General features: G+C 45.0%; 1 protein-coding gene across 2 annotated transcripts in view; it reads right to left on the bottom strand.

Annotated features, from left to right (window-relative positions):
• Positions 1-261, bottom strand: part of LOC125045086 — a 1233-nt gene extending 972 nt beyond the window's left edge. For both annotated transcript variants that reach the window (XM_047642176.1, XM_047642178.1), the window contains exon 1: positions 47-261. In XM_047642176.1, the coding sequence (XP_047498132.1) occupies positions 47-236 (190 nt within the window). In that variant the 5' untranslated portion in view covers positions 237-261. The remainder of the gene's footprint in view (positions 1-46) is intronic.
• Positions 262-12500: the final 12239 nt, after the last annotated feature.

Genomic DNA, 12500 nt, shown 5'->3' with positions numbered 1-12500 from the left:
TATATAACAATCAAACTGAAACTGACATGCAGTATAAGCAACTCACTATTCTTCATAACAAGTTTAACGGACATGATCTCTCTGTCTTCCTCTCCGTAGAAGTGTGAAAACGAGCGTCTTTTCTGAGGGAATATCCTTTCGATCACTACGTCGTTGAGAATCGCCGTCTCGTGGGTGTTTCCATCTGCAAGATGTTGGGAAGATTTACGAATGTGAAAAGAGGAGAGACTTTTCATGTGCTCTATATACAAAGATATTCATTGGCAGGCTATGAGAAGAGAAGAGAGGTGGAAAGAGAAAAGGAGTGGAAGATGGAGGCATGTATAGATGAGGAGAGGTTCTGGGAGAGAGGGAACAGAGCACCTGACTTGCCTTTCTCGTCGCAAATCTTATTTTCCTTCCTAAGCATCGAAGAAAGAGCGTCGTTACTATCTTTTGTCAATTGCTCTCCTTCCGAAGTTTTGTGGTCGTCTTTCTGAGGTCGTGTTGCTGTCGTTCCCCTGTGGTCGGGAACGTCTTCTCCACACTCGAGTTCGCCTTCTGCACAAATTTCTTTGTGCGCCTCTTCTTCCTTCTCCCCTTTGAGCTCCTCCTCCAGCGGTCTCGCTCCTAGGGCGTCCTGCGAGTCCCCCGGCGTGTCCTGGTCCTTCTTCCCCTGGTTGATTGCCCTGGACAGCGTGCGGCGGACGAGCTTGATGGATGCCTTGCGGGAGGGACACCTACTCAGCTCCTCCCTGAGGTCATACAGGGCGACCATCACGCTCTGCAGGAACTCGTCGTCCTGGCCGCTCTCCCGCAGTTTCCGGCAGATGACGGTCGTGAGCGAGTCTTGGTCTTTCGACAGCGTCCTGCGACACGAGCGTCTGACGGTGCGAGAGATGTCACCCATATCTGCGCTGGCGGCGGTGCGGAAGGCAAGTAAGTTGCTGGGCGGTAGTCGCTGGACGTGGGGTTCGGTCGTTCGTTGGAAGCGTTGCCTTATATACACACGTTATCAGTGGCGTTATCAGCCACGTCTTGAACTTATTCGGAACATGCTACTTGACAATCATTTAGTTGATTAGAAGATTATTCCTGATGCACGCACACTTATTCAGTTTCTCACATTCTTTGCTCGCCATTATTCATTCTTTTATTCTTCCTCTTTCAATTTTTCCTTTCATTCCGTTTTCTTCGTCTACGTTTGTCTATCGTCTTCACTCTCTCTCTCTCCACTTCTTTCCTTCTATTTTCTTGCTTCCTCTCCCATCTTCTTACTATTCATGCCTTTCTGTCAATGATTTACCTTCTCTTCTCCCTCGTTTCCTCGGCTCGCTTCTCCCCCATTCCTGTCCCCAATCTTACACTTATTTCATCTCTCCCTCTTCCTATAACTTCTGATTATTCTTCCTTTCCTCAAACTGTCTCCTTTTCCTCATCACTCCTCTCCCTTTTCCCCTCCCTCTATCTCCTTCTTTCACTCCACCTCCCTTATTTTGCATTCCCTCACTCCACCTCTCTTCATTTCCCCTTCCCTCTTTAATCTCTCCCTCTTTCCCCTTCCCTCCTCTACCACTGTAAAGGCTCTATATGAACCGCCTTAAACATATGGTTTAGCAGGAGTAGTGAAAGGGACGTTGGCTTAACCTCTTTTATTGAGAAGCGTAAGCAACACAGATATTCACAGGATACAAGTCTTGGTAAGGCTTAGTGCTTGGTCTGCCCGGAGGGCGGGCACGGCTGGAGCCAGCCTGACCTGACCGGCGGTCGGCAGGAACTCTCTGAAGGGACTCTCCCTGACCTGGGTCATCCTGAGCCTTAAGTACTGGTGAGTGACGTGGGGCGCGCCCTCTGGGGCCGCCGGCTGGCTTGTGCCACGTGGGCAGCTTGGGTGAGCTTGGGTGCGGCCTTTTGCGAGGCCACGTGGTATATGGCGAGGCCACTTGGTATTGACCGAGGCCACGTGGTATTGACACAGTATAATGCTCTGATGGTGAGGCCACGTGGTATTGACCGAGACCACGTGGTAATGACACAGTATAACCACTCTCCCTCTTCCCTTTCTTTCCCTTTTCTCTCCCTTTTCTCTCTTTTTCCCTTCCCCGGCCTTCCTCCACCGCTCCCCCTTCCCCCCCTCCCAAGTCAAGTTCCAGGAAGACGTCGGGATTCTTTTTTGCTGGATTAAGGACTTGTTGTGTTATTAGACTTATCTGCCCTCTTTTTATTTGTTTTGGGTAATACGTGACCTGCTTAATTTCAAGTAACGTTTTGAACTGTTCTTCGAGCTTTATCTCATTCTATATCATGTGACTGAGTCATATTTATTTATTATTATTTTTTTAAGGCATCATCATCCTCGCTACTACTGATGCAATGCAGTTATGAGTCACCGTCAGTTACATCTCTGGATTGACATGAGCGCCGTTTGTGTTGCTGTCAATGTCACTTGCCATTAGTACGGGTACTGGTATAGTAACATTGGAGGTACTATCACCATTATCATTTTCAAAATTAGTAAAATGATGATAAATGATAAGTAGTATTATAATGAAAATAATAAGAATAAAGATGATGATAGTTATGATAATGATAATAATGTCTTGCAAGACTCGTAGAATATCCGCTTAATAAGGAGGTACTTCCTCTCTCTGCTTCTTCCACCTGCTCCTTCTCCCTCCCGCCTCCTCTCACCCTCTTCCTCTCTTTCTTTGCCACCCCCTTTCACTCTCAAGTCTTCCTCTGTTCACTCCTCCCCTCCCACTTTAAGCCCTACATCTACCCCTCCCATATCCCTCTTTAAGTTTTCACTTACCCATCTTCCTTTTTAAAGCCCCCTCCCACCCTCGGATTGCCTAGTAAATAATGAATATGCATAAACTGAAGGTCTAATTGAAGGTGTACTTGCCTCGAAGGAGATGAATGATCGTAATCATTTAACAGATAATGATAATAAAAATAGAAAATAAAGATTGATAGTGATGATAATGACAGTAATGATAATAGTAATAATAATTGCAATATAAGTAGTAATAACAATAATAACGCAAATCTGCTTATTACCTCCACCCCAGTACTCTGCTTCCTTCTCCTCCTCATCTTCTACTGCTAATATTTCTAAAAAAAAAAAAAAAAAAAAAAAAAAATCTTGACTTACCCTCGCCGATGTGCACTCTGTCACTACCAGTTTTATCAGCCTTATCTTATCTTTCTTGTTCTCTTTATTATGATGCGCACGCACTCGCTCGCACACATACACACACACTGATTTTAATAAAGAGGCCGGAAGTGATAAAACAATGAGTAGTTTTGAAGATAGCTTGAACATAATCCCCGTTACTACTTCTTCAGGATCTTGCAATGACTGATTCCCAGATTAAAGCTCAACATATGACTTGCAAACACATGCCCGAGTCTGTGAGAAAAAACAAGAGCATACATTCACTTCTGCTTGACTATCACGCACATATGCGTAGGCAGATATATATATATACACTCAGATATATATATATATATATATATATATATATATATACATATATACATACATATATATGTATATATATATATATATATATATATATATATATATATATATAAATAAATACATATATATATATATGTATATGTATATGTATACATATACATATATGTGTATATATATATGCATATATATATATATATATATATACATATATATGCTGCTGCTTGCGCTCGACTGTCGCCAGAGATGGACCCGCGCGTAAATAATGATTTTTCAGTACAGCTTCATCTCATGAACTGGCATTTGAACTAATTAGGTCACTTGACCCATGCCTCGCTTATTCCATGGCTTCCCAGTTTTTCTATGTGACTTTTCACAAATTTCCTATTCTTGTACCAAATATCTTGCCTAAATATTCGTCTGTAAATTAAGAAAATTTAATTTACTTATCACATTCCAAGGAAAATAAATTAGGGAAATTCGAGATGGACGATGCAGAATATTCTTCCTTTTTGACTTCTGGAAGATTACTGAAGCTTTGGAGTCCCTCAGCCAATCATGAGGCCACGACTACCATGACGTCATTGCGAAGGGTTGAAGCTATACTCTCTCTGATTGGCTATGAAGAATCACAGTTCTTGGTGATACTAGGCCACCTTCTTTCAGCCCCATTTAAAGTTACAGAAGTATTTCCTTGCCTAGCAGAGGGATATTGGACCAGCCGATTGTTTTGACTGGGCCTTAATTAAACCACCTGTCTAACCAGAACAGAGGACTAAGAGGTTCGTCATTAGCTACAGGCGTGGCGTGCAGCATTGCTCAACCTCCAGGACTCCTGTCTCTTAGCAATATGGGATGCCATGCATGGCAAACACACATGGGAGAGTTCTACCTGGTCCCTCATGGCGAGCCGCCAGGCATGGGCCCGGCCCATCTCTAGTTTCTCACGACAGGTTTGATCGATCTGCCCAAGCCACGACCTTCTCGGTCGTCCCACAGGCCTCCTCCACTCAGGGTTGTCACGGACAAAGACAACCTGATAGGCAGGATCATCCTGTGGGAATCGAGCCAAGTGGCCATATAGCCTGAGTTAGCGATCATGGATTGTGCAAGTAACAGGTCCTGTACCGGTCTCACGGTGCAGCCATTGGTTGGACACATGGTCCCGCCAACTGTACCCCATGATACGGCACAAGGATCTGTTACAAAAGGCATCAAGATATCGTCCAAGTTTCACTACCATATAGTAAAACTGGCAGTATCAGGGCCTTGAAAACACGTAACTTGGTCCTTCTGAAAGGTACCGGCATCTCCAAATACTCTTGTTGAGAGATTTCATGACCCCTGCTGCCAGGCCAATCCGTCTACTGACTTCCTGGTCTGACAGCCCAGAGTCGTGAACTGCACTACCGATGTATATAAAGCTCTCTGTGACTTCGATGTTTTCACCACAAGCACGTACCAACCGCACACGGTCTCCTAGTAGGTCCCCAAAATCCTAGATCTTGGTCTTGGTCTATGAGACTTCTAGCCCCAGTGGCTTCGCTTCATTGCTAAATGCATCAAGAGCCGCCACTAGGGTTTCCAGAGATTCAGATAGAATGGCAACATTATCAGCAAAGTCAAGGTCTGTAACCTTGATATTGCCCTGAGTTGCTCCACAGTGATTTTGGACAGTAGCTCTACCCACTATCCAATCCATGCAAGTGTTGAAAAGTGTTGGTGCAAGAACACAGCCTTGCCTAACGCCTGTACTATAAGGGTAGAAGCTCGACAGGCCCCCACCACACTTTACAGCACTTTCAGTGCCTGTATACAGGTTTGCTATTGGTCCAATAATCCTTGTTGAAATTCCTCTTAGTCTCAGGATCTCCCAGAGTGATTCGCGATGCACCGTGTCAAACGCCTTCTTGAGGTCGATGTAGGCTGTGAGCAGCCCATGTCTGAACTGACTCGAAGTGCCAGGATGTGGTCTATTGTGGACTTATCAGGAGTGAATCCAGATTGCTCCGGCCTCTGGTTCCTCAGCAGGTGGTCTCTGATTCATCTCAGTAAGATGTGCACGAGTATCTTGCCTGGTACACTGAGTAGTGTAATGCCTCGGTGATTGCTGCAGTCCCAGGGATCCCCTTTCCTCTTCCAGAGAGGGATGACCACACCCCTCAGCAGGTCAGGGGGAAAGGTACCAGTCTGCCAGATGGCAGACAGGACTGCATGCAAGCCCCTTGCCATAGGTTCTCCACCAGCCTTTAACAATTCAGCTGGGATGCCACAAACACCTACTGCTTTACCACTTTTCAGCTTGGAGATCGCCCCCCTGACTTCAGTCAGGGAGGGTGGATCCTCGCTGATGGGTGGGTCTGTCAGAGGAATCTCAACATTACCCGCATCCAAATTAACTGTTGGTGGATCAACCTTATACAACTGCTCAAAATACTCAGCCCAATGCACACGCACCCCATCAGGATCTGAGATTATCTGGCCGCTTGCTGAGTGGAACGGAGGTGTCTGTAAGGAGGGCTTGGAGTTCAGCTTTCTCAGGGCTTAGTAGGCAGGACGAAGGTCATTTATTATTAAATGGCTTTCGACCTCTGCAAGATTACTGCGATCCCCTGACAATCGAGCCCCACGACAAGCATCTGTGGCTTCCAGTGTCTAATGTGAGATGGAATTCTGTCTTTCTCTTAGGCGTTCACCAATGGATTCCTGAGCTGCATCAAGCATTTCACGCTTGAAGGTATCCCACATAAGAACAGGGTCTGTCAGGCCTTCGAGTGCTATGAGACGACCAGAGTTAGCCTCAGCAAACACCTGGTCACACTCGTCCTCCCTCAATCTGTTCAAATGAAACACCCTAGGGTGTTCATTTGGGCGACAGGGGGTTCTTAAGTGGATCTGGAGAGTAGCCACAAAAAATCTATGATCAGTTCCACAGAACTCGGCGCTTCGATACACCCTGCAGTTCTGGAGGATCCTCCACCGAGTGCTAACGAGGATGTGGTCGATCTCCTTGGCCACACTACCTGTATCGCTGTACCGAGTCCAACAATGCGGGTCAGAACGCTGATACCAGAAGCCAGAAATCCTTAATTGTTGGGACCTAGCAAAGTCACGGAAAAGGAGGCTATTCTCGCTGCCAGCATCAGCTCATGAGCCATGAGGACCGACAGACATCTCGTAGCCAGCTCGATCTCAGCAGGATACCGCGTTGAATTCGCCCAGAACAATACGAATATCTCGCCGAGAACAACTGTCTGCCACAGATGCAAGTTTGGCATAAAACATCTCTTTCACCTCAAGTTTATATACATCCGAAGGAGCGTATACAGTAATAAGAGACATAAAGCTAAGTGAAAGCTTCAGTCTCAAAACCATAATATGCTCATCGACTGGAGTGACCTCTACTACCGAGGGTTGAAGTCTGCTGGAGATGACTATGGATACTCCCTGGAGATGGTGGCCATCGCTGCAGCCTGACCAGTAATAAGTGTAGTCACCCACACTAATCGTGCCGCTGCCAGGTCTTCTCAACTCCGAGAGAGCAGCCACCTCAACTCTCAGCTGCTTCAATTCCCTTGACAGTAGTGGTAACCGATCGTCCTGTCGTAGGGAATGGACGTTCCAAGCCCCCCTACCTGACAACCTGCTTGAGGTCTAACCTCGGGCAGTCACTCCGGGTGGGTGCCACCTCTGCCATCCCTACCAGACGCCGCCCCACATAGAGGAGGTTGGCTGGCTGCAGGTCCCATAATCCGCCAGCAGGGTTCCCTGGGGCTTTCCCCCACAAGCATCATGCCAGGTTGGCGGTCACTGGGACCCAGATGGGATGACGAGTAACCCCCCCTCCCCACCCGAGTCCAAGCGGTCGCCAACCCAAAGAGACCTACAGCCCACCGTTCTTGCATGGTGGGAGGGACTTTAGCCCTCCCCCCAGCACCAACAACTATACAATTCGTTGCCAATGGTTATCTTAGGGGCGCAAACTAGCAAAGCCTGCCTCCCCACAGCCGCCCATTAACCCCAGGGGGCATGGGGGCAGGAGTTAGTATTGTAGCGTTACTCTCATCGACGCCATTATATTAAAACCGGTTCTTGCATATTCCTTCATAAAATTACAGTGGGCTTTTCCCACAAGATCAACATTCCCTGATATATTGTTAATTAAAATGGTAGCGTAGCCAAAGTTTAAGGGATTCGGAGTTTATGTTCTTGACATGGAGGTCGTTCTAAAAGACAGTTTCATCTTTCACTTTATTAAAACCTTTAATAAAATGGACACATACATTTTCATAAGGCACACTGAATATATATGAGTTGCAATACCTGCGTGGTGATTTACCCTTAGAGCCTGTACTTATCTGACCAAAAACGGGACGCGTCCTCTAACACCAGACAAGATCGTTCCGTCCCAGGGGCAGCGTAAGAATGAGTGCGTAAGCAAGGAAGAGAGAGCGGTTAAAGGTCATATGCCCCCCTTATATAGACTTTATGCCTGAGTTGTCAAAGGCTCTTTTACACGCAGTTCTGATTGGATTGTGGGAAATGGGTACAAGAGAACCACATGGGTATGAGAGACTATTATAAATCATTAGTTAGGTGCCACACAACATTATATTGTCCCAGCGTAAGTACGTAGACGCACGCAACCACCACAGCGCGTCCGGGGCCGCGACGTCATCTTGCATCATAGGGCATCTTGAGCGTATCCGGGGCATCGACATCATCCCGCATCATAGGGCATCACTACAGTATGAAGCCAGGGCGTTTCCACACGCCGGTTGGCCATGACTCCGTACCTTAAGGGCCTCCTGCTGCTCCAAGAGCCTCCACAGTTCAGACTAGGACCACAAGGTACCTAGTTTCCATGGGTGGCCACGAGGAGGCACTGCAGAAGTCTTGATGATGGAGAGGCTATGAGCTGGCAGGAAATCTTATGCATAGCTGCTCCCTTTTCGCACCAGGCTAGCCAGTGGTGGAAGCTGTAAGCGAGAAGGCATGCAAGCACTTAACACTAACTAGGCTACCACACTATCGCTTCACATCACCCCAACCATGAAGCACCCACCCATATATATATATATATATATATATATATATATATATATATATATATATACATATATATATATATACATATATATATATATATATACATATACATATATACACATATATATACACATATATATACATATATATATATATATATATATATATATATATGTATGTATGTATGTGTGTATATATATATATATATATATATATATATATATATATATATATACACACATAAGTATCTATGTGCGTGTGTATATATAAATATATGTATATATATGTATATATATGTATATATGTATATATATATGTATACATATGTATATATATGTATATATATATATATGCATATATACACCCACCCACCCACCCACACATATATATATATATATATATATATATATATATATATATATATATATATATATATATATATGTGTGTGTGTATGTGTGTGATTCCGTGCCAATTGTCATTTTGATATTTTTAATCCTTTTTCTTTTATTTTTACAGGTAAATGTTGGTCTCGCATGGCAATACTGGTATGTGTGTAGCACGTGTTTACCTCTCATTTCGTAGATGTATCAATTAAATTATAGTTTTACAGAAGATATATATTTTTAAAATATATACATAGAATATACGGTATGTACATGTTATTTGAAAGAGAAATATACAACATAGTGAATAAGATATCAGCATTATGGAAATGGACATCTAAATTATATGGCGACACAACACAAGCACTAATACAATATACAGTAAAATACGAGGTGTATCTATACGAAGTTATGCTGGCGAAGTAAGAGAAGATTTTCCGAAGAGGACTCCACGGAATGATTTTCTCATCTGTAAAAAAATGGGAATTGAAAATAGAAAGCTTTGATAGTTGACGCTGTTGTAAAGACAACAGTAACAATAACAGCTGCGACGATGAAAAAGAAAACAAAAAGAAACCCGATTGTCTCACCTTAGATATCACCTTCATGTACTCCTCCTGCTGCTCCTGCGGAATGGTCAGGATCACCAAGGACGCCTCTCTGTTCCTCCTCCTTCTCTTCTTGAGTCGCTTGCCCCCGTCGACGTCATCTGTGGTCATCTGGGTCTCCAAGGTCACTTGGAAGCCGTTCTCGAGCTTTGTCAAGTTGTCAGCGTGGAACACTCCCAGATTTCTAGAAGTGTCGCCTTCCAGTTTGTAGAGAGTACACCTGTCTGTGTGGAAGTGAAAGAGCTGTTGTTTAGCTTACCATTTTATCAATATATTTCAATTTCGTATTCTTCCCGCGTCTCATGCAGAGCAAACTATAAACAACATGCTAGAAATAATACTGAAAAGAAAGAAAGAGTACAAAGCAGCTGTTCCGTAAACTATAAAAGCTATAAACGCAACTCACTATTCTTCATAACAAGTTTAACGGACGTGATCTCTCTGTCTTCCTCTCCGTAGATGTGTGAAAACGAGCGTCCTTTCTGAGGGAATATCCTTTCGATCACTACGCCGTGGAGAATCGCAGTCTCGTGGGTGTTTCCATCTGCAAGATGTTGGGAAGATTTACAAATGTGGAAAGAGGAGAGACTTTTCATGGATCTATATACATAGACATTCATTGGCAGAATATGAGAAGAGAAGAGAGATGGAAAGAGAAAAGGAATGGAAGATGGAGGCATGTATAGATGAGGAGAGGTTCTGGGAGAGAGGGGACAGAGCACTTGACTTGCCTTTCTCGTCGCAAATCTTATTTTCCTTCGCAAGAATCGAAGGAGGAGCGTCGCTACTGTCTTTTGTCAATTGCTCTCCTTCCGAAATTTTGTGGTCGTCTTTCTGAGGTCGTGTTGCTGTCGTTCCCCTGTGGTCTGGGACGTCTTCTCCACACTCGAGTTCGCCTTCTGCACAAATTTCTTTGCGCGCGTCTTCTTCCTTCTCCCCTTTGAGCTCCTCCTCCAGCAGCTGGCCGATCGGCCTCGCTCCTAGGGCGTCCTGCGAGTCCCCCGGCGTGTCCTGGTCCTTCTTCCCCTCGCTGATTGCCTTGGACAGCGTGCGGCGGACGAGCTTGATGGATGCCTTGCGGGAGGGACATCTACTCTGCAGGAACTCGTCGTCCTGGCCGCTCTCCCGCAGTTTCCGAGAGATGAGGGTCGTGAGCGAGTGCTGGGCTTTCGACAGCGTCCTGCGGCAGGAGCGTCTGACGGTGCGAGAGATGTCACCCATATCTGCGCTGGCGGCGGTGCGGAAGGCAAGTAAGTTGCTGGTTGGTAGTCGTTGGACGTGCGGTTCGGTTCTGCCGCCTCGCTCGACCAGGATCGTTCGTTGGAAACGTTGCTTGTTCGACTACCAAAGAAATGCCCGAAATGGCTTATATACACACTACGGTGGCGTTATCAGCCATGTCTTGAACTTGTTCGAGCCATGCTACCTGACAATTATTTAAAGGATTAGAAAATTATTCCTGTTGCACACACACTGATTCAGTTACTCACTTTTTTGCTCTCCATTATTTATTATTTTATTCTTCCTCTTTCAATATTTCCTTTCATCCTGTTTTCTTCGTCTACGTTTGTCTATCGTCTTCTCTCTCTCTCCACTTCTTTCCTTCTATTATCTTGCTTCCTCTCCCAACTTCTTACTCTTCATGCCTTATTGTCAATTATTTATCTTCTCCCTCGTTTCCTCGGCTCGGTTCTCCCCCATTCCTGTCCCCTATCTTACACTTATTTCATCTCTCCCTCTTCCTATGATCACAATAAAAGGTAGGCAATATGCCTTCAAGAGACTTTTCTTACACATCCTCTAATACCAATCCCCAATTACCATTTTGTGTCTTCCCCACCCTCCCTTTATGTCTCCTCCATACTTATCAACCAGAAAACACTTTATGTCATACCTCCCTTTCAAACCACTGTCCCTTGCACAGTTATTTGTGTCTTTCTGGTGATTCTATCACCAACACCCGTGGCCGAGCTCTAGAGCGCTTCCTCTCCACAGCTGATCTTATTATTCTAAATACAGATCGCCCCACACACTTTGATACACACACGCAATCTTTTTCATGCATTGACCTCTCTCTATGCTCCCCTTCTCTTCATTTAGATCTCCACTGGTCAGTTCTAGACCACTTTCCCTACAGTGACCACTTTCTAGTTCTCTTTCTCCTAATTCTTATGTACCACTTCCCAACTCCCCACGCTGGTGCTTTGATAGAGCCGACTGGCGTACTTTCACCTCACTTTTTGCTATTCATACCCCTCCATCCTCCCTCTCATTGTTTCACAACTATAGTTCTAAGAGCTGCCCATACAGCTATTCCTCGAACCTCAAGACCCTATACCTCCAAATGTGTTCCATGGTGGAATTCTGATTGCACTAAAAAGCACTTCGCTTAAATCGTGCAGCCTGGAACAGTTACCGCTACAAACGAGGTACCCCAAATCAACTATCAGCTCTTATCTCCTTTAAAAGAGCATCTGCCTGTCTTCGTCGTACAATCCGGAATAGTAAAACAAATAGCTGGCGAAATTATGTTTCCTCAATTACATCCTCTACATCTATCTCAAATGTTTGGCGCCGGATCCATAACCTATCAGGCACCCCCCCCCCTCCCCATCCATCCCCCGTCCTCCATATTCGAGATATGATATTCTCCAAGTCGCTAATGAACTGGGTGATTATTTCAGCCAGATCAGTAGTGGTTCTTACCTTTCTCCACACTTCTCTTCTATTGAGACCATCAGGGAACGTACCGCCATTATCTTCACCCTATCCTCCGCTGAGTCCTATAATGCTCCCTTTTTATCCTCTGAGCTCATTTGTGCCCTACAATCGTGCCACAACACTCATGAAGACCCTGACGGTATTCACTACCGTATGCTCCGACAACTCCCATCTTCCTCCTTATCCTTCCTATTAACAATTTACAACCACATATTACCTTCTCATTGGCCGGAAGCTCTTATCCTCCCCTTCTAGAAACCCAATAAATCGGGTATCCT

Source organism: Penaeus chinensis, chromosome 36 (genome assembly GCF_019202785.1).
Source record: "Penaeus chinensis breed Huanghai No. 1 chromosome 36, ASM1920278v2, whole genome shotgun sequence".
NCBI classification, from domain to species: Eukaryota; Metazoa; Arthropoda; class Malacostraca; order Decapoda; family Penaeidae; genus Penaeus; species Penaeus chinensis.
The sequence above is the reverse complement of the archived record's forward strand: the minus strand, read 5'-3'. Positions and strand labels throughout refer to the sequence as shown.